General features: G+C 41.8%; 1 protein-coding gene and 1 pseudogene across 2 annotated transcripts; one reads left to right on the top strand and one right to left on the bottom strand.

Moving 5' to 3' along the window:
• Window positions 1-1,462: 1,462 nt before the first annotated feature.
• On the bottom strand, window positions 1,463-22,375 carry ACAA2 (acetyl-CoA acyltransferase 2). 2 transcript variants are annotated; one of them, XM_023750836.1, is made up of 11 exons: window positions 22,222-22,306; window positions 20,130-20,152; window positions 17,159-17,325; window positions 14,915-15,043; window positions 13,383-13,499; window positions 11,406-11,553; window positions 9,131-9,306; window positions 8,512-8,641; window positions 5,581-5,651; window positions 2,813-2,967; window positions 1,463-1,875 (listed from the first exon to the last, which is right to left on the bottom strand). In XM_023750836.1, the coding sequence occupies exons 3-11, from the start codon at window positions 17,162-17,164 to the stop codon at window positions 1,791-1,793; spliced, it is 1,017 nt and encodes a 338-aa protein (XP_023606604.1). In that variant the 5' UTR covers window positions 17,165-17,325; window positions 20,130-20,152; window positions 22,222-22,306; the 3' UTR covers window positions 1,463-1,790. The 2 variants fall into 2 exon arrangements, with proteins under 2 accessions (XP_023606604.1, XP_006085155.1); XM_006085093.3 differs by lacking the exon at window positions 20,130-20,152 and having other exon boundaries at window positions 22,222-22,375.
• On the top strand, window positions 1,882-2,613 carry LOC102423351 (annotated as a pseudogene).
• Window positions 22,376-22,750: the final 375 nt, after the last annotated feature.

The following is a 22,750-nucleotide window of genomic DNA, read 5'->3' as shown; positions in this document are numbered from 1 at the left end:
GGACATTTATCTCAGGATGGATTATGAATATCACTCAACACACAAATTAAACCTGTTTTCAAAATATTTACAAAAATAATACAAGACAACTCAACAATGAAAAAATAAACAACTCTAGTTAAAAGAACAGGAAAAGGATTTAAAATAGATATTTCTCCAAAAAAGATACACGAGTGTCCAATAAGCAGAGAAAAAGATGCTCAAGTCACGATAATTAGGGAAATGCAACTCAAAACTGCAATGAGATATCACCTCACACCCATTAAGATGGTTATTATAAAAACGAGCAGAAAATAGCGAGTATTGGCGAGGATGTGGAAAAATTGAAACCCTTATGCGGTGTTGATAAGAGTGTAACATGGTACAGCTGCTATGGAAAACATTATGGCCATTCCTAGAAATATTAAAAATAGAATTACCATACTATCCAGCCATTCCACTTCTGGATATATTCCCAAAAGCACTGAAAGCAAGGCCATGGGCAGGTATTTGAACACCCAGGTTTGCCGCAGCATTATTTACAGTAGCTAAGAAGTGGCAGCAACCTAAATGTTCATAGATGACGAATAAACAAAATGTGGTATATACATGTAATGGAATATTATTCGGCCTTAAAAAAAGGGAATTCTGATACATGCTACAACATGAGTGAACCTTGAGGACATTATGCTAAATGAAATAAGCCAGTCACAAGAAGACAAATACTGTGTGACTCCACTTATAGGAGAAATCTAGAAAAGTCAAATTTCTAGAGAGAAAGTAGATTGATGGGTGCCAGGGGCTGCAGGGAGGGAGGAATGGGGAGTTGTTTTTAAAAATGTGTATTTTTATTGATTTCAGAGAGGAAGGGAGAGCGAGAGACAGAAACATCAATGTTGAGAGATAATATAATCATTGATTGGCTGCCTCCTGCACGCCCTCTACTGGGATTGAGCCCCAGCCTGGCATGTGCCCTGACCATGACTGGGAATCCGACCATGACCTCTGGTCGGGCTTTTTTTCTCTTGTTTTGTTAATCCTCACCTGAGCCTATTTTTCCCATTGATTTCTATAGAGAGTGGAATGGACGGGGTAAGGGGGAGAGAGAAAGGAGAGAATCATCGATGTAAGAGACACATCCACTGGATGCCTTCCACATGCGCCCCGAACTGGGACTGGGAATCGAACCTGCAACTCAGGTATGTGTCCTCGACCGAGAATCAAACCCATGACCCTCTGGTACCCAGGCCGACGCGCTAACCACTGAGCCACGCCAGCCAGGGCAGGGAGTTATTATTTAATAGCCACATAGTTCTATTACAAGATGAAAAAAGTTCTGGAGATGGGTAATGATGGTTGCACAACCATGTGAGTGCACCTAATGCCACTGACTGTACACTAAAAATGGTGACGATGGTAAACTTTGTTACGTGTATTTTGCCACAATTAACATTTTGAAAATATAAAAAATGACAGGAAAGGATTAGCCGAGTTTAGGCAATATTTATTCAATTTCCTTGAGATCACATTATCTAAGGCATAAATGGTGATTATCTGGCAAGGATACAACTGCTCTGAAGGCCTTGTGTAGCCGGATTTTAGTTCATAATACATCATATTGGTGTAAACCTGAGAGAACTTATTCTGGCACGGGCTCTAATCATGGGAAACGCATCTCTCCTCACCATCCCTTCGTGAAACTCCATCACTTTCCATGGGGGGCGTGGCCAGTTCTGCAGCTGCTCCCATGGTCACCGGGTCGCTGGGCCTGGCCGAGGAAGTCAGAGTGGGCCATGGCGGGCGCCGTGCTCTCAGGCCATGCTCTCAATGATGACTGCGATGCCCTGGCCGCCTCCAATGCAAGCCGACCCAACGCCGTATTTCCCGCCTCGGCGCCTACGGAAGAAAGCAGTGGCTGAAATCTACTCAAATAAAGAATTAACGAAGTTAATTAGGTAATTAAATAGAATTACTGATAACCACATATGTATTATTCATTCGCATTCAGATCATAGTCTCAATGTTTTCCTCATTCCTCAATATTAGTTCATAGTCACAACAGGAGAAAGAATTAGGAAAACTGAATGTTGTGTTTTTTTTAAAGTAGTGGTGGCAAGCTGGGGATGGGGGTCTCTCATCCACAGCATGGGGTTTGTTAAAATTGTCCAGAATAAGGCCTACTTCTAGAGATTCCAAGTGAAACTGAGAAGTCTGAGAGGGTAAAACTGATTACTAGGCCTGGAAACGCTGGTGATCCAGGACAAAAATAAGTACAACACACCCAAAACAGGATGACATTAGGTGTAGCCAACAGAGGTATCCTTTGTCAGATTGCGTATGTCTGCATAGGAGATATGACAGCCTGGGCAGCTTATGCTCACGAACTCCCAAAGTACGGTGCGCAGGCTGGCCTGACAAATTACGCGGCAGCGTACTGTCCTGACCTGCTGCTGGCCCGCAGGCTCAATAGGTTTGGCATGGACAAGATCTAGGAAGGCCAGGCGGAGGCGACTGGAGGCCAATACAGTGTGGAAAGCACCGATGGTCAACCTGTTGCCTTCACCTGCTAAGATCTGGATGCAGGGCTTGCCAGAACTACTCCTGGAAACAAGAAGCTGCGGCTGGAGGCCTGACTACCCCTCACAGTGCCAAGAGCAGAGCCGCTAACAAGTCAATGGACTCATCTCTAAGGTCAGCTGAAAAGGGGTCCCTGGTGAGAAGCAGTGCAAGGGGGATCTGAGGAAGAATGAAAATGGGGTGTTCTGGAGAAACCTAAATCCATGCATGTCTACAAAAGAGGCAAATCTGAAATGCAACGATTTCTAGCGAGTACCTTAATTCGTGAACCAGGTGTGCGGTAATTCTTGATCCAGATGCTCCCAATGGGTGACCCAAGGCAATGGCTCCTCCATTTATATTGGTTTTACTTGGGTCAAGACCTAAATTCCTCTCAACAGCCAAGTACTGGGCAGCAAAAGCTTCATTCACCTTCAAAACAAGGTAAGGGAAGGGGATAGACAGAGAGAAACATCAATGTGAGAGAGAGACCTTGACTGGTTGCCTCCCGCACGGGCCCCAACCAGGGCTGGAGATCGAGCCTGCAGCTGAGATATGTGCCCTTGAGAATCGAACCCGGGACCCTGCAGCCCGCAGGCCAATGCTCTATCCACTGAGCCAAACCAGCTATGGCCACAGACTGCTTTTTAACTGAGAATTGTTTAGTACTCTTGATAGGTAATTTTGCTTGTTGTTGTTGTTTTTTTTCTATTTAAATTACCTTGCAAGGTTGTTTTAATTTATTTTTAGTTGTTCTTTGTAAAAATAACAGGTTTGAAAATGGTACTTTCAGTCAAATGCATCCCTTAGAAAAAGGAAGTCCGCAGTAATATTATAAGTGAAACCAGAGGCAGTGGGATACTGCAGAGCCCATAGGTTCTGGAGCCAGACAGACGGTTTAAATCTTGGCTGTATGCATGTTCTTTGAACTCTCTTGACACTCACATTTACTCAGTAGTAAAATGTGCCTGCAGTATCATCCTAAGGTTATTGTCAAGGTTAAGTTAAATCATAGGTAGTAAGTGTCTAGTGTATTACCTGACACAGGGCAAGTACTAAAAAATGCTTGCCATTATTATTATTATTACTCCCCAGTATTATTACCCATACTTCCAAGAAGAGACTGATAGATAATTAAGAATAAACCTTCAGAGCCAGATACATAAGAGGAATGGTTACTATGTCAAAATGTGGTAGAACGGAAAAGTGTCATATTGTATCACACTTTATGAGGCCGGCTATGAGAATGACCTTACTTCAAGTTTTTAAGCACTATATTTTCATATGATCTTAGTTAGGGAATTTTACAGATAAGAAAAGTGATTTTAAGAAAGGTAATGTGTGGGGGTAAGGAGGAGAGATCAACCGAAGGACTTGTATGCATGCATATAAGCATAACCAATGGACACAGACACCAGCGGGGTGAGGGCATGAGCGGGGGTCGGGGGAGGGGGGAAGGGGGGATAAGGACACATATGTAATACTTTAATCAATAAAGAAAAAAAAAAGAAAGGTAACGTGTCTAGAGTTGGGATCAAAATTGAATCTTGTGTTCTTTCCTACTATATTTTATCCTCTCTCAAGATAGTGCTCTATTTGTCCTTAGATTCAACATTACTTTTCCATTTTATACAGTCCTGCTCAAGGAGGTACTAAGAGTCCTAGAATATGTTGTGAAGCTAGGCTTGTGAAACTAGGCTTTTGAACCTAAGAAAAAACCACCACATAATCATCAAATGTTCCAAAGACAATCATAGCAGGGTGTTAAGAGTTATGTCCTTGAGTACTTATACATCTACTAGAGGCCCAGTGCACGAATTCATGCACGGGTGGGGTCCCTCGGCCTGGCAGGTGATCGGGCCAATCAGAGCCTGTCTCACCCAGTCCTGATCAGGTCGATCAGGGGCTGGGAGTTTGGCCAGCTTCAGGACGTTGGCTATGGAAGCGCACTGACCACCAGGGGGCAGCTCCTGCATTGAGCATCTGCCCCCGGTAGGTAGTCAGTGTACATCATAGCGACTAGTCAACCGGTCGTTCGGTTGATCAGTTGTAAAGGTCACTTAGGCTTTTATATATATGTATATGATAATGAATAGCTTTGCAGAGCTGATATATTTCAATAGAGTTTTAGGTATGAAATCTAAAGTCAGAAATTTAGTGGTATCTATTTGCTGATACAAATATGGTAAGTAAGCAGCCCCCCTGGAGGCTCTGAACTGTTGATTACTGCCTTTTGGGTGAGAGATTACCACAGAGGAAATCACACAGAGGGAAAAGGCCCATTTGCTACCAATTTAAGTAGAGAGATTTTCTTTGTTCTATTAATTATTTACCATTGTCAAGCAGAGAGACATACTTATTTAAAATTTTCAAATATTCCCCAAATGTAGAATGTACATAATCCATCTTTAAGTATTTTCTTCTTTTAATTGTGCTAAATACTTCAGGTGCCTTTGTTCTAAACTAACATTTTAAAAAAATCAATAAATTTAAGTTTACAGAATTTTTAAAGTTTTTCTAAAAACTGTGATAGGTACAACCCAAAGCAAGCCACAACTAAAAACCAAGATAAATTTTGGGGAGGGGAGGATGTCTTACCTTGGGGGGAGGACAAGAAACTTCTAGATTTGGCACTAGATAATGTTTTACTTTTAGGTCAATTCTCTATTTGTATTTTTCACTTTAATCCATAAAATGGGGTTAAAGTTACTTATTTCTCCCCCACTTTACATTAAAATCACTTCGATTCAGCAAGCATATAACAGTCTAAAATGTAATGAAGTCATAAGGTCCTAATATTTTTCCAGGAATTTATGTTAGTAGGAAAAATCAGGCTGTTTTAATTATTCAAATATAAATGAAACATTTTAATCAGGTAAGGAAGAGTACGAACATAAGCCATGTAATGAAAGCAACACTTATTTAGATGTGCATCATTTGGAAAGGCTAATACTACTAAAACAGAAAGAGCTATAAAATACCAAACTGAAGCCATTTATGCTCTGGAAGTTGGGTTAGTCATGTTGAAAAAAGTAGAATACTTACCTCTACCATATCCATGTCCTTAAGACTCAGCCCTGCTCTCTTCAGTGCCCCGGTGATAGCAGAGACAGGACCTGTATTAGCACAAAAATCCATTTCGTCTTATATTTATTTATGCATCAAATTTTTCCATCTTTACTAAACAGGTAAATAATGTGACAGCTGGTAAGTAGCCACAAATCTTGCTACCTTGAAAGCACATTATTAAATGATGTAACAATAAAGAAACAAAAAGTGAGACCTGTATTCATTGCAGTGTTATTTACAATAGCCAAGATCTGGAAGCAGCCCTGGCCAGCATTGCTCAGTGGTTAGAGCTTCAGCCTACGCACCAAAGGGTCAACGGTTCGATTTCCGGTCAAGAGCATGTACCTGGGTTGCTGGTTTGCCCTTGGTCCGGGTGCATGAGGGCGGCAACTAGCCTATGTGTCTCTCTCACATCAATATTTCTCTCTCTCTCTTCCTCCCTTCCATTCTCTCTGAAAAGCAATGGAAAAAATATCCTCAGGTGAGGATTAACAAAACAAAAGATCTGGAAGCAGTCGAAGAGTGGATGAAAAGCTGTGGTACATTCACACAGTGGCTTTCCCCCTTCTGTGTGGGTCTGCAGCCACTCTGCAGGGCTAAGGATTGCTATGTGTTGAATAATTGTATAACGAAGGAACAATTATTCTTAGACATTAGACTGACGAATCCATCCCCACCAGATACTCGATGATCTATTCTCCCCTGCTAATTAACCCAGTGTTCTTCACGTGGGTAGCTGTGTGATTCTATACTGCCACCGAGAGATGGACTGTCTGGGACATCTGACACTGTGGGACAGCTGGCATGTACAGCTTTGGGCAAGCCCGGAGGGAAAAGAATATTCCTTCCACAATGCATTCCCTGTACTAGGAGGGAAATGCCCAGGCCCTGGAATAGAAGGAAGGCCAACGACATTTTCTTTGCTTACTCATTATGTTAATGCATCAGAACCTATTAAATGAGGCTAAACTGAAAAAGAACTAAAAAATAACTACCTACCCTTATCAGATAGATCTGATTGATCATCAAAACCATCTAGGTGCAATGGGTGAATTTTGATGATCATTTGCTGTTGGGAACCACTGCTCTAGATGCTGAAGTGATAAATGCCATAATGATATACAGATATTTAATTTTTCAAGCTACCTTTCATCTCTGTGACAAAGGTATGTCTTGCTGATAGCAGGTAGATGAAAGCTAATACACTTTAAGGCTATAGGAGAAAAAGGTTGACTTTTTAACAGATGTTTACATAGTCTGCAGTTTTTGGTGACATAATTTGCAACACAGTGAATTTTCTTAGAAATTCTGTGCAGGACACGGCAGCAAATGTGGTGGGTACTAACCTAGTCCCAAATCAGCATAAGGGTGTTGTCTGAGTAGGACCTGGAGGCTGACACACTGAAGGATCTTTGAGAAGGCAGCTCAGCAGCAAGGCATCCCTTCTATCTGGGGACCTACTTCAGAAACCCATTTAGTAAAAAAATGGCCTAAGTTCATGAAAAAAGTCTTTGGGCCTACCAAGAATCTGAATCTAAACCCCAGGGCAGGCTTCTCCTTGGGGTATGAGGGTATAGATGGAAGAGATCAGAACCTTTGGGCACCAATTTTATTTTTGTGAGGTACCTAATTGGCTCCATTTCCTCAGAGAATGATGACAGGAACTATTAAAGTTCAGCAACAGTTGTGAGGGCGACCTGGATGCAACATCTGTCACCCCACTGATGGCCAGGTTGAACTGGCTGGCGAGGCGGGGTCCCCTTCCTCCCTCACTGCTCCATGTGCGTCCCTCCCGAGGCTGTGCACTTGGCCGAGGAGGACGACCTTCCCTGATAGAGGAGGGACCATTCTTTCGTCCAGGGTAGACGCTAGCTGTGCTCCCCAGCCAGAACCTCCAAACCAGCTCTCCAGGTCCATTTCCCAGACCAGACACATCCAAAGGAGGCGCTGTGTGTGACAATCTGCCTTTCTTTCTCTTTTTTGGTTAATCCTCACCTGAGGATATTTTTTCCATTGCTTTTTAGTGAGAGTGGAAGAAAGGAGGGAGGGAAGGAGAGAGAGAAACAGCGATGTGAGGGAGACACATCAACTGGTGACCTCCTGCATGTGGAGGGCTAGGGATCCAACCTGCAACCCATGTACATGCCCTTGACCGGGGATTGATCCACAACCCTTCCATGCAAGGGCCGGAGAGCTAACCACCAAGAACAACTGGCCAGGGCGGCAGTCTGCCTTTCTTAAAAAAAAAAAAATAATTTCATAAAATAAATAAAAAATAAAATTCAGCATCATCTGCGATTCCTAGGAGTGCATTTTGCTAAAAGCCTTTTGTTCTATTTTGCATTCATATTTTTTCAGCTAAGACCATAATGCTTGTAGGGAGTTATAAACCTCCTCCTGCCAGTGCTTTGCACATTGAGATATACTGTTTATAATTCTTCATTTTCCTAGTACGCCTCAGCGGAGACAGGTGAGTATTACTCTGACTTCCTGAGACAACACACGGTTTTCTCACTCACACGGACATTAATGACCACACGCAATACACCTGACAGGGTGTTCATCTGCTCACAGCCTTCTCTACATCCCCCCAGGATTTCCCTTATCTCACTTTTAAAAAATCTTGTCAGTACTTTGTAATTCTTCTCTGTTATTTTCTGCCTGTTAATTTTAAACAATTCAAATGGACAAGAAGACATGATAACTGCCCACAAGGAGTTTACATGGTCTTGGTTTTCCCACGGAGACTAACACAGTTTTTCATAAAGATTGGTTGTTTAAAAGACTGATTATCAATCTCTTTTCCACAACTGACCTTGATTTGGCTACTGTTTCTGGAATGAGAATGACAAAGAAGACTTAGCTCCAGAAATAGAGCAGAACCAGTGTATATAACTACCAACTTACCAATACCCATGATAGAGGGGTCACAGCCAGACGCAAAGTAGCCCACAACTCGTGCCAGTGGTGTGAAGTTATGTTTTTTAACAGCATCCTCACTAGCTATGACAACAACTCCAGCACCATCAGATACCCCCTTGGAAACAAAAACAGAAGATTAACTAGAGGGTACAGAATCCAGTTCATCAAAGTGAAGCAGTACGATTAGGATTATGGCATTACATAGGAAGCAGTGCCATAATTTGTGCTAGTGGTGGATTAAAGAGATTATTTTAGGCACAGAATACAAATGGAAAGAATGCCAAGGAAAAGCCTATAGCCAGATGCAGGTAGATATAAGGAGAAATCTGATGAATTGTATATATGAGAAAGAAAAAATTATGAAAACTAAAATAATAAACCAGGTAGATTCCCTTCTAACGTTTTGAAAAGACTATAAAATGGAAATATAAGGGCACCTACCGAAAATACTTTGAACTACAAAAACCCAAATTAATAGAATATGAGCTTGATTACTTTAAGCTACATAACTAAAGACTAGCATGAAAAGTATCTGAAAGACACTGCATGATTATTTTGCATCAAAAATTGAGAAGAATTCAAGAATATCTGTGAAGCTACCTACCGACGCGTTCCCTGCAGTAACGGTTCCTTCCTTCTTGAACACGGGCGGGAGTTTATTTAACTGTTCCAGGGTTGTTTGGGGCCGGGCATGCTCATCGACCTGCATGGTCTGTTTTCCTTTCCTTGTCTTCACCTCAATTGGCACCATCTCACTGTTAAAGTAGCCAGCATCATTAGCTGAAATAGTTGAAGGAATATAAGAATGGGGGGAAAGAAAAGAAACTAAGTCAAACATATCCTTCAATTTAATTTCTGGTCTACTTTCATATGAGCCTTTATTACTTATATGAGACCCAGACCCGGCCGACCCCACCCCCGTCAAGCCCTGCAGGGCGGGGGGCGCAGCCTCAGGTCCTCCGTGCTGGGGGCTCAAGGGCGTGATGACCATTTGCATCTTAGCTCTTTATTATATAGGATAACTTACTTGCCTATTGGAGGATTTAATATGCGATCATGTTTCTATGCAGATGCATTCTGCACCTTTTAAAATTATAATTTTCTTTTTTACTACAGTTTTTTCTGTACAAGGTGCTGCTAAATCTTAGCAGTATTTGTTAGCTACACGTGTAATGACACCACATGGATTGAATGCCCTTTAAAAATCTTCTCTGGGTGAGGTAAGAAGTAACTAAAGAGTTACCAAGTTGCACAATAATGTAATATACACTTAAAAGTTTTCAAGGACAGATTTCATGTTAAGTGTTCTTCGCACAATGAGAAAGAAAGTTACCAAGCTGCCTATGTCACGAGTAATCTATGCCTGAAATTTAATGACAAGCAACCCACAATGAGAAAGAAAGTTACCAAGCTGCCTATGTCACAGTAATCTATGCCTGAAATTTAATGACAAGCAACCTGAAGAAGTTCTAAGAGTGATTACTGAGCAGTTCTAAGTAAAACAGCTGACTAGAGTGGACTATAGCAATCAAAGCCTCAAAAATGGGATACGGCAGGACCACCACCTTACTTCTGATAACACTTTACAGCAGGCTAAGCGTTTCCCTTAGTTGGTTTTCATAACAGCTCTATTAGGGAAATAGGGAAAGCAAATATTTTTTCTCGCTATTATTAGAGATACATATTTGTCTCTATTTTACAGATGCTCAGTGAATAAATGACTTGGCTGAGGTCGGATAAGATGTATGTGGCCAAACTAGAAACAGAACTAATAACTCCTGACCTCTAGACCAACAGCCTTCCATTTTAAATGTGTAACTAAGAAATTCAGGATGACCCGGAGGGCCTCACCACTCCACTTACCCCTCTGAAATGCCGAGATGGACTTTATCCTTCCTGCTCCAAGTAAATATTTAATGCCCTAAATAAGAGTTTCCATTTGCTTCTAGGAGTTTAATTTTAAAAATCTTTCTCAGAAGACTAATAGATTTCTTCAACTCCCCACACTGAGAAAAGAACTGTCTGTCGCTGTTTGAACTGGTGGAAGAGCAGTGTGCGGTGTCACCGGGGGCACCAGAGCCAGGGCCTGGGACTCGTTCTAAGTCTCCCAGGCAGGTGCGATGATTCTCAATTAGCATAAAAGGATACCCAACGGGTCTTTTCCAAACACATCATCCCCTCCTTGTGAATACAACACGACTTATGGAGGAGGACATCCTCTCTGTCCCAGCAGCCCCCGGGAGCCATCATCTCTAATAGTGTATCATAGCTCTCAGAGTGTTCTACTGGCAAAGGTACCAGTCTGGGTAGGGCCAATTAACAGTACCACTTTTTTAGTAGTATGAATGTATTTCCAAAGAGACGTTTCCAGTTAGTTTTACAATCATTAATCGAGTATCTAAATCATCTGAAAACAATGGAATGACAAAAAAAAATGTAACTTTCAAAAGATATAATTTTAAACTAATATTATTATATGAACATTATCTGAAACGGTAAAAATCCTGCCTAGTTTTAAAAAATTGAGGTGTAATTGACATATAACATTATACTAGTTTCAGGTATACAACATAATAATTCGGTATTTGTATATATAGCAAAATGATCGTCACCATAAGTCTAGTTAACATCTGTCACCAGGAGGAAGTTACAAATTTTTTTCTTGTGATGAGAACTTTTAAGATCTCTCTTAACAACTATCAAATATGCAACACAGTATTATTAACTACAGTCACCGTGCAGTACATTATATACCCAGAGCTTATTTATTTTATAACTGAAAGTTTGTACTTTTTGACTCCCTTTTCATCCATCTCACCGAGCCTCCCCCCCCCACAGTTTTCTTTCTGTGAATCGTTATAATGTCCTGTTTCACTGACCGGCTTTCCACCTCTGCTGGGACTGCAGGGCGTATTTGTCACAGTCTTCTCTGCTTATTTTATTTTGTGCAGCAAGATTCTCTGCAGTGATTCCCATGGGCAGTTTGACATGCTGATCGGTTAATCCTGCCCACAAAGTATCTTCCAGCTATTAAAACACATTAACAATAAAGTGATTTGTTAAAGCATGTCTTTCAAAGTAATATGCTATAATTTCTTTAACCTTAAGCAATGAAGAGTTCCAAAAAATAAAAGTGAAATTAGATTTTCTGATAGCATTACTGTTACTAAATTATTCATATTCGATTCTGAGACATTTTAAAAAAACATTCAATGACATAATAAAATGACACTTTCTCCTCTCTCTCTAAACGTGGGGCTCTGAAGAGAGCCAGCAATGCTAAATGTGCAGGGTGAGAGCACAGGAAGTTACTCCACAATCAAAAAACCTCTCAAGGTTACATTCCATAGGAAACCTAACACTGAGTCCTTATGCACGCCCCCTACTGGGGATCGAGCCCACAACCTGGGCATGTGTTCTGACCAGGAATCAAACCGTGACCTCCTGGTTCATAGGTCGACTCTGAACCACTGAGCCACACTGCCCAGGCTCCGATCTATCTTTCCAAAGGTTTTCTCAAATACGTTTGGTGTCTAAAACTATCTCATCTTTTCTAAGTCTTATTCCTTTCAACTTTCAAAAAGGCTAGGTGAGAGATTAATGAACAGTGTAAATCAATCACTATAACTGAAAAAATGTTAAAAATGTAAAATGTCATTAGCCCTTTCATATGGGAAGGACACCATACTACCATCATTCTTTGTCAGTACTATCATTCTCATGTTGTATACACTCTATTCAAAGAGAATGTTTTCTGTGATGAAGAAGAAATCTATTCAATGGAGATTGCTCCAGAAAGAAAACTCCCATAAATCATGGTAGATTTAGTTACTTGGTTTACTAATGATTCAGCAGACATTAATTCAATCTTTGCCTATCTTTTTGATCTGCTTCCTTTCTTCTTCCATTTCCCACAAGTGTTCATTCCCCTACCAGAGGTATGCTAAGATAGAATCTAATTTTATGTGGATTAAAATGTTCAAACTAGGCCAGCCGGTGTGGCTCTGTGGTTGAGTGTCGACCTGTGAACCAGGAGGTCAAGATTCGATTTCCTGACAGGGCGTATGCCCGGGTTGCGGGCTCAAACCCCAGTGTGGGGTGTGCAGGAGGCAGCCAGTCAATAATTCTCTCTCATCACTGATGTTTCTATCTCTCTCCCTCTCCCTTCTGCTCTGAAATCAAGAGAAAAAAATATATATGTACAGTGGGGCCTTGACTTATGAGTTTAATTCGTTCCGTGACGGAGCTCATAACTCAAATTACTTGTCTGTCAAATCACTGTGACGTTCGCTGCGCCAACTAGCGGTGGGGTATCTGAAGCTGGCTCGTAACCTGAATTTTTTTGAGCTTGCAACTCAAAGCAAAAAATCGGCCGTGAGACGGCTCGTATCTCAAAAAAACTCGTTTAGTCGGGACACTCGTAAGTCAAGGTCCCACTGTATTTTTTAATATATTTTATTGATTTTTTTTTTTACAGAGAGGAAGGGAGAGGGATAGAGAGTTAGGAACATCGATGAGTGAGAAACATCGATCAGCTGCCTCCTGCACACCCCCTACTGGGGATGTGCCCGCAACCAAGATACATGCCCTTGACCAGGATCAAACCTGGGATCCTTCAGTCTGCAGGCCAATGCTCTATCCACCGAGCCTTACCGGTTAGGGCAAAAAATATTTTTTAAAAAGAGTCAAAACTAACAACCAAAATAGAGTTTTGAAATACTTTACGAAATTCATATAATTTATATCTTGCCAATCCCCTATTAATAAAATTGGTTTCAAAATCAGTTTTCTCTCTCACCAAATGGTGTTATTAAATAATTAGCATAATAGTTTGAGAAATAATTTTTAATTTTAACCTTGAGATCTGCTCCCAACTTGGTTCCAAAACGTATGTTTCTGGCACAGTAGGGAGCCTGGCTCATGCTTTCGGTTCCTCCACACAAGACAACTTCAGCAGCTTTAACAGAAATTTCCTATTTAAAAACAAACAAACAACAACAAAACCCTTTTATTATGACAGAAGTGCATATTAAAAAGTATGTGTTAAGCAATAAACTAATATTAAGTCTAATAAGTAACTATCATAGCTTACAGTGTTTCAAAAGGAAATACTTTCACAGTAATTTTAAAGCAAATGCTAAAGTATCCATTCCCAAAGTACATGGGTGGGAAGGGGAGAACTACAGTCTTCAATCATTTGTACACAAGTAACAAATCCTACCTACTTTTTGGATAGGAATGGTAATTCTTAACTCAATACAAATCTTGAGTTTTGTCTGGTTTAAATGTACAGAGTTATTGTCTGGTTTAAATGTACAGACTATCAGCAGATAATAAAGAACAAAAGCAATATTTATCCTATTTAAAAAGACAAAAGCAAGATTTATCCTATTTATTATGGACGAATCTGAAGGAGACCACAGATTTACAAGAACCAAGTTAACCTAGGAGACTCATACAAAGGACCCATTTCATTCTTTCAACTCTTCCCACTATTTGCATTTCTCAGGAAAGAAGCAAATCACAAGCCTCCAAGAACCCGACGTTTGAAATGATTGCTGGGAAAATCAGGACCACTAAGATATACTGTTATAGAAAATTATTCATGACAAAATCATGTTTTTAATTTTATTTTGTAATAAAATGAAGACAAATAAAATTGGATTTTATTGTAAGCCTTTTCCCTGTGCTCAAGGGAACAAATCTATTTGCCCAATCATCCCTTATACTGACCTCTCTTAACACATTGCGTACCGCATAGAAATCTCTAAGACATACGCCAGGGACCACACGTTTTTGGGCAAACTGCACGTTATTTAAATCATCATAATGCACTTTAGGTGTTGTTTTTCAATAATTATAACATTTTTATTTACAAAAACAATTAAACAATTAAACAATTAAAGTTCCTAGTACTTTTTTAACGTATGGTACTGCGTAAAACATTTTCCTCTATGAAGAGGGACCAAACAAAATTTACATAAGTATCTAGATTCGCTCCTTTTTCCATGGGCGCGAGAAAGGAGAACACTCGTGAGCGGTCCTTAACAGATGGCGCGAGAAACACGAGAAAACTCCTGAGCGGTACGAAATGTGTTAATAAACATCCTATATAATAAAAGGCTAATATGCAAATTGTCCCCTCCACCGGGAGTTCGACCAGGGGGTGGCATTGGCCGGCCAACTGCCTACGACCCCTGCCCCTGGGCGGCTGGGCCCGATCGGCCCCAATCGGGGCGGGTCAGCTGGACCCCACCTGTGCATGAATTCGTGCACCAGGCCTCTAGTTATAAAAACCTACAGTGTTACACAGTGCTATATTAAATGGGGCATTTTCTCTAATAACTTTCAACATATTTCAGAGAATTAAATATAATATTGGCCATACCTGACATCCACTCACAACGGACTGGAAACCAGAGCCACAGAGCCTGTTCAGAGTGAGAGCTGGGGTCTCTATTGGGACACCCACCCGCAAACCAACATGCCTTGCCAAGTACGCAGCATCCGAAGAACTCTGGAACACAGGGAGAAGAAAAAGCACTTCCTCTATAAATCTAGGAATTAAGGACAAAGTATATAGAAATGTTGGCAACCTATCAAAAATGATAAACTACATGGCTCTAAGGTAGGACACAACACATATAGTTACAGCATATTTCATATAATACACGTGTTTATGGTTTAAATAAAAACAAAGCACAAGAGTAATGATGCTGGCCATTCAGATATGCAAAGAGAAGCCATAAAGTGCTTCCTTTAAGTAAAAAAGTGAAAGGTTTCGACTTACTAAGGAAAGAAAAAAACGGTATGCTGAAGTTGCTAAGACCTACAGTAAGAACAAATCTATGCATGAAACTGCCTAATTTATAAGCTAAACTTTATCATAGGTATGCATGTATAAGAAAAAGACATAGTATATGTACATAGGGTTTGGTACTCTCTGTGGTTTCAGGTGTCCACTGAGGGTTTTGGAATGTATACCCTGGGAATAACATGGGATCACTGTACTTTTTTATTCTTATTGAATTCACTGGGGTAACATTAGTTAATAAAATAATATAGAGTTCAGGTGTACAATGCTATGGGATATCATCTGTATTTGTATTGTGTTCACCATCCCAAGTCATGTCTCGTTCACATTTCTACCCGCCCCTACCTCCGCCCACCCCCCTTTCCCTCTGTTAATCAACATACTGTTGTCTGTCTATGAGGTTTTCATGTTTTTTACTTAACACCTTCACCTTTTTCACCCAGCCCCCTGCTACCTTCTCCCCTCTAACAGCTGTCTGTTCTCTGTACCGATGAGTCTGTTTTGTTTGATAGTTTGTTTTGTTTATTAGTGATAATGAGGCTGAGACCTGCTGACTTAGGGAGGGGAGAGATGAACAACTGGTTAGGAGAGTAAGAGGTGCTTCCCAAACTTAAAAATGCATACGGGGCATTTTGTTAAAATGTGGGTTCTCAACCAATAGGTCTAGGACTGCACAGAATTCTGCATTTCTAAACATTTCCCTAGTGACGCAATGTGCTGGTCCAAGGATCACACTTTGAGTAAGAAGGAAAAGAAGTAACTTTAAAAACACACAATAGTAACAACAGCAGTTACTGTGGAGAAAGCTAAAGCAAAATTGATAAAATGTGAAGAATTGGCCCATCCAGCCCTAGTTGGTTTGGCTTAGTGGATAGAGCGTCGGCCTGTGGACTGAAGGGTTCTGGTTCAATTCTGGTCAAGGGCACGTACCTCGGTTGTAAGCTCCCTCCCTGACCCAAGCCCTAGTCAGGGCTCGTGCAGGAGGCAACCAATCAATGTGTCTCTCTCTCACATTGATGTTTCTCTCTGTCTTTCCCTCTCTCTAAAAATCAATGGAAAAATATCTGGAGTGAGGATTAAAAAAAAAAAAGAATTGGCCCATCCAGGTAAAAAGGCTTTGTGGTACTCACTGTCCTATTTTTAATTTCTTTTTTAATCCTTACTTGTGGATAGTTTTATTGATTTTAGAGAGAGAGGAAGGGCAAAGGAGAGAGAGAGAAACATTGATGTGAGAGAGAAATAATGATCTGTTGTCTCCCATATGCACCCCGACTGGGGATCAAACCCGCAACCTGGGTATGTGCCCTGACCAGGAATCGAACCCACAACCCTTTGGTGCACGGGATGATGCTCTAACCAACTAAGCCACATGGGCTAGGGCTGTTCTATTTTTTTTTTTTTTTTTTACCTTTTTTGCTTGGGTTTTCTATACTCCTTAAGTGCGTAGGAGAGAAAACCCATTAACTTCAAATAAGTCAGGGAAATTAATATATTTAGAAGCAATAAATTAAAACATTTTGTTCTACACCTAAAACTAATACGGTGTTATAAGTCAAGTATATCTCAATACAACTGGAAAAAAAAAAAACACCCAAAAACCAAGAAGCAATGAAATGTATCCCAAATTAGGTATATATAGTAGTTTCCAGAATATATGCTCATTTGAGTTACACATGTCGTTGCTTCTGGAGTCAGAGAATTACTCAAATCGTAAATACCTTCAACTATGGACTGATCCGCCATTATGACATGTTCAAGGAATTATTTTTAGAAACTGATGAAGCAACAGGAATGAATACCATCCTCTGGCCGACTAACCTGCATGACATTGCCCACAATGACACTGTCAATAGTCTCAGGTGGCACTTTGCCTGCAGCCAAGGCAGCCCTGGCAGCAAATTCAGTCAGGTCGGTAGCTGTGAAGTCTTTCAGAAGGCCTCCGTAAGCCCCGAAGGGCGTGCGCTTAGCAGCGACGATGAACACACCTATTGCAACGAGAGAGGTTTGTAAGCAATCACAGATGAGTCAGTGTCCTTTCGCATGCTTTAAATAAGCTCACTGCGAAATTGTAAAGTAAATTTTCAATTAGATAACTGAAAACCTTTGCATATACTGAGTCTTCCCCAAACTATCTGAGCACGCGTTTCCACATCTTGTCAAGAAACCATGGCACTGCCCTGGCCAGGTGGCTCATATGGTTGGAGCGTCCTTCTATGCACCAAAAAGCTGCGGGTTTGATTCCCAGTCAGGGCACATACCGAGGTTTCAGGTTCGATCCCTGGCTGGGGTGAGTACAGGAGGCAACCAACTGATGTTTTTCTCTCACACGGATGTTTCTCTTTCTCTCCCTTCCTCTCTAAAAAAAAAAAAATCAATAAAAACATGTCCTTAGGTGAGGATAAAAGAAAAGAAACCATGGAACTTTTAATGATGGATTTGTGTCTAGATATTGACCTATACTTGAGACCATTCAGACACTGTACTACTATTAGTATCTAAGTATAGTCCCCCTGTTTTATGCTAGTGATCTCTTTCCATGGAACAAACTAAACATGGAACAAAAAAATACCTCAGCTTCTCCTTTCATTCCAGTTGAGAAATTTACAGTCTAAAAGAGGAACAATATGTAACTATAATTTAGAAGAGATCCATTCTCTACAAATATAATATTCAGGTATTTATAAAAGGCCACAAATATTAGTTTGGTGTGTTGTGGAGACAGTAAAAAGTTTAGTGGTTACCAGAGGGTAGGAGGGGGAAGGAGGGATGAATAGGTGGAGCACAAGTGAAACTACTCTTTATTTACTTATTTTTTAAATATATTTTTATTGATTTCAGAGAGGAAGGGAGAGGGAGAGAGAGAGAAACATCAATGATGAGAGAGAATAATTGATCAGCTGCCTCCTGCATACCCACACTGGGGATCAAGCCCACAACTGGGCATGTGCCCTGACTGGGATCGAGCCGTGACCTCCTGGTTCATAAGTCAATGCTCAACCACTGAACCACACCAGCTGGGGGAAACTACTCTTTATGATACTGTAATGGTAGATACATGCCATTATATACATTTGTCAAAACCCAAGAACTGCATAACACAAAAAGTGAACCTCAATGTGAACTATGGACTTCAGTTAATAATAGTATCAGTATTTGCTCATCAATTGTAACAAATGTACCACACTAATTGTTAGGTGAATGATTCTGGTTCTTAAAGTGACTGAGGCAGACCCGTATCACCTGAAGGATACATTCTTGCAGAGGTAAGTGGGCCCATTGAGTTGTTTTTTGCTTTGGAGAAGACAGCTCTTACTAAGCCCGGGCCACATGGCAACAAGCCACCTGTGTTAGCCCAGAGCTTTCGCTATAAATCTCCTGTGTTTGCTCACAAACCACTTGTGCTAGCTCCTGGCTTTGGCTTCCAGCCACCTGTCAGCTCGTGCCACTCGGCTATATATAACAAGCCCCATTCCTCTCCTGGGTGTAAAAGATCTGCCATTTCACTACTAAGGCGTGGCTTGTCGGTAAGTTACCTTACACTCGATGTAATTTTGGAGTTGTCAGCCTCTTTCTGAGGTCTCTTGGCCTTGGGAAGTTTTCCCAAAACTAATGCTAGCTGTTAATAATAGGAGATACTTGGATGGGATGAGGGAGGTATATGACCACTGATTTATCAGAAATAATGAAGGCTAATTCCATGTTTCTCCATAAGCTTCCTTTCATGAGTTTCTCCCTGTACTTCATACCTAAGAGAGCATTTTTGTCTGGGGAAGTACAGCTAATGGTGAAATATGAGACACTAACCAAAGAGTGTATGTGGAAAATAAAAACAAAAGCAAGAACTTTCCCTTTAGTTAATGATACCACTTCTGTTTACTTGTGCTTCCAGACCGCAAAGGTTATCTTGAGTACGGCTAACACTAGAATACAATTGTTTTGAATAGGAAGATGGTATTAAATATATTTTTAAAATAATCTGGGATGTGTAGGTATAAAGACTAGACAATTTAAAGGATTTTTTTCTTACAATTTCATAAACTGGACAACATGTCAATAATTATTTGAGCTGATGCCAATGTTATGTAGCTGTTAAAAGGTCTAAAATGTAACAATCTTTACCACCAAACTACAATCCTGTTTATTTTTAAAGGCCCTGAAAATTCAGAAGCTAAATATTTCCAAAAACTGAAAGACAGTGAAAAGACATTAATCTAGAGTGCAGTGACTGGAGAAAACAAAAAACAAAAAACACAAGAGAAACAGGAATTCTGCCTGCTTTTTTTAAAAAAGATATTTTTATCACATTGTTAGATAAACACTAACTTGTCATTAAGCAAGTGCAGACAGCAACTAAGACAAATGAAGAAAAACTGCTACTTACTGTATCCCTTCCAGTTTTAGGATTAAAGTAATGTGGCAGCCTGATTGCCTTGCTACACAAACAACCCAAAGCTACTGAGCAGGGAGGAGCACTCACACCAAACACTGGGATGGGAGTTAGTAAAAAACTGGGGGATGGATTCTGATTGACAGAAATCTGATAAATTGATGATCATCTTTACCAACCTCTATCATGCTCACATTCAAATGTGTCCGTTTCCCTACAATAACCAGTCACATGTTCTCTCTAATCCACTAGTCCTCCAAGCACCCAGCATGCCACTGAGAAGTGCACACCTCTAATGGATTCTAACTAGCCAATAACAATTGGTATATGAGGCTTAATTTAAGGCCTGGGTTGTAGTCACAGCCACTCATTTTCTGTGTCATTACAGACAAGCTATTTTACCTTTCTGGAATCAACGTCTTCATCTGTAAAACAGGGAAATGGTTTGTAAAACTATGATCACTAGCTCTAATACCGTAGTACTCTGTATCACAAACTTAATACATTTTATACTTCCTTAATACGGGTGTTGATGTAATTCTTTTCCCTTATTGGGTTCATAGTTTTCATCAAATTATCAGAGGGGTCTGTATTATACAAAAAGGGTAAGAAACCACATATACAATGTTAAATACAAATCATAAAAAGATTTTCTTTTTGAAATGATGCTCATTACCAGGCAGCTTTTAAATGAATTGGGTGTTTTGAGCACCTTGGCCAGGAAAAAAACAAACACTTGCTGTTTTATTAATTAAATGTAGTAAATTCAGAACTGGAAAGAGCACTGGCAAGTTAAACCCAATTGTAGGAAATAGGATAACACTACATTTTTGCCTCGGAATACTTATTTTTCACTTGAACTGTTCACATGCCCTTTCAGCCCTTCTGAGCTCCAAATCCCCTTATCCAGCTGCCTACCCGACACCTCCACATGAGCGCCAAGTTTTCTCTTCCAAATCGATTCTCCAGCTTTCCTCGCCCTGTAAGACTTCAAACCAGAAACCTAAAGTCACTGTTGACATGTCCTTCTCACTGACCGGCCAACTATCACCAAGTTCTATCAAATCCATCTCCAAGTCTATCTCAAGTCATCCCTCCCTCTCTTCCCCCAACTCCTTTGCCCTCCAGCTAGGGTCCAAACCATCATTTGTTGTAGCCTGGACCTCTGGCTAAGATTCTTGTATTATTGTTGTAGTTTTGTTAATCTTCACCTGAGGATATTTTTCTCATTTTTTAGAGAATAGAAAGGAGGGAGGAGAGAGAAACTTCCACTTAAGAGACACGTGGAGCAGCCCGCACCTGCCCCTGGCAGTGCCCAAGTACCTGCCCTAGACCAGGAATTGAACCCTCGACCCTTCGGTGCTCAGGCCGACTCTCTAACCACCAAACCACACCGGCCAGGGCTCCAATAGATTCTGAAATGTTCTTAAATTCTTCCGGTTGCTACAGAGACAGTTTTATGACCCTGACAAAATCTGGGCAGAGTGGAAATCGGGTCCCGTCATTCCCCTACTTGAAAGGTTTTCTATTGCCGTCCACTAAATTCAGAATAAAACCCCACAGCTCCAGGCTTCACAGCCAAGAACGTGGGTTCTCGGAATCTGCCAAGCGTTTTCCTGAGGGCCTTGACATGAAGTGTTCTACCCGAATGTTCCATTCGTACAATAAGGCTAAACTTCCATATCCTCAAAACTAAAATTCCATTGACTGTGAGCATTTGCTAGGAAAGGGAACTGACATCATCATTTTTTTTTTTTTAAGTTGATAACCCTGGAATGTATTTAGGGACTGCACTTTCTCGGAGACACTCAAGGGGAAGGGAGTAAGACAGGTCTTCCCATAGAACGCCAGCAAGCACTTTGGGGGAGCAGGGCACTCAGCAGAAATTCCCTGGCGACTCTGGGAGAACTCCCCGCAGGCCCTGCCCCTCCTCCCCCATCCGATCCGAGGCAGCCTAGCTCATCAGAGCTGCGCCCCTGCGTTCCGGGGTGGCTCGGGTGCACGGGGTTCCGGGGTGGCTCGGGTGCACGGGGTTCCGGGGTGCCTCGGGTGCACGGCGTCCCGGGGTGGCTCGGGTGCACGGGGTCCCAGGGTGGCTCGGGTGCACGGCGTCCCGGGGTGCCTCGGGTGCACGGCGTCCCGGGGTGCCTCGGGTGCACGGCGCAGCTCCTTTCCAACAGCTGAACTTGAACTAGGTGGATCACTACTGCACGAAGGAGGAGCATGGCCTCCAAGGTCAGAGGCCAGCGAACCGTGGTCTCCACTCTCAAATGCAAATTGCACGGAAGTCCCAGTCGCCCCAGGCTTACAAGTGCTTCCTCCTTAACCCAGACCATCCTCTGGGGTGGACGCTGCTGGTTTTTTCAGTCCCCTTTACTGGTGTGGAGACTAAGCTGTAAACCCAGGACCCCCGACTCCCCGCCGAGACGGGACGCGAAACCGGGCCTGGGGAGGGCAAGCCCGCCAGCGGGCGAGGAGAGGGGGCGCGGCTCACCTCGGAGAAGGGCCATGGCGACGGCAAGGGCAGGCGGCGCAGGGGTTCTCCTCCGCGATGCAAAGGGGCCGCCGCCAGCACCCAGACCTTAAGGGCGGGGGGCGGTGCCCGCGAGGCCCCGCCCGCGCCCTTTCACCTACTTCCGGACCCGCGCCCGCCCCGCCCGCTGAGCTCAGCTCCCCTCGGACGGGACGCTGCGGTCCGGGCGCCATCCCTGGGGGGACCAATCGCCCTGGGGAGGCGGGCCTTGCAAGTGTTTTTTGTTGTTTTTTTTTGCCTCAAATCATTGTCTTTAACCACTTGAGTGCCAACCAATATGCTAAAATCGCCAAGGCATTTTTGCTGATTTTACAGCAGTTTAGGAAAAAAATTATGAATCGCAAGTAAATGAAGTTACATATTCAAAAACTTAAGGACACCTTTACTACATTTGTTTTCTGCACTTAGGTGCCGTCTGTCACTGAAGCGTGAACTACTAGCCTCTAATAGTGACACTGCAGGAGGCGATGGCGCTCCCAGCGCTTTTGGC

Source organism: Myotis lucifugus, unplaced genomic scaffold (genome assembly GCF_000147115.1).
Source record: "Myotis lucifugus unplaced genomic scaffold, Myoluc2.0 scaffold_16, whole genome shotgun sequence".
Classification (NCBI taxonomy): Eukaryota; Metazoa; Chordata; class Mammalia; order Chiroptera; family Vespertilionidae; genus Myotis; species Myotis lucifugus.
This window is presented reverse-complemented; position numbering and strand designations above follow the sequence as displayed.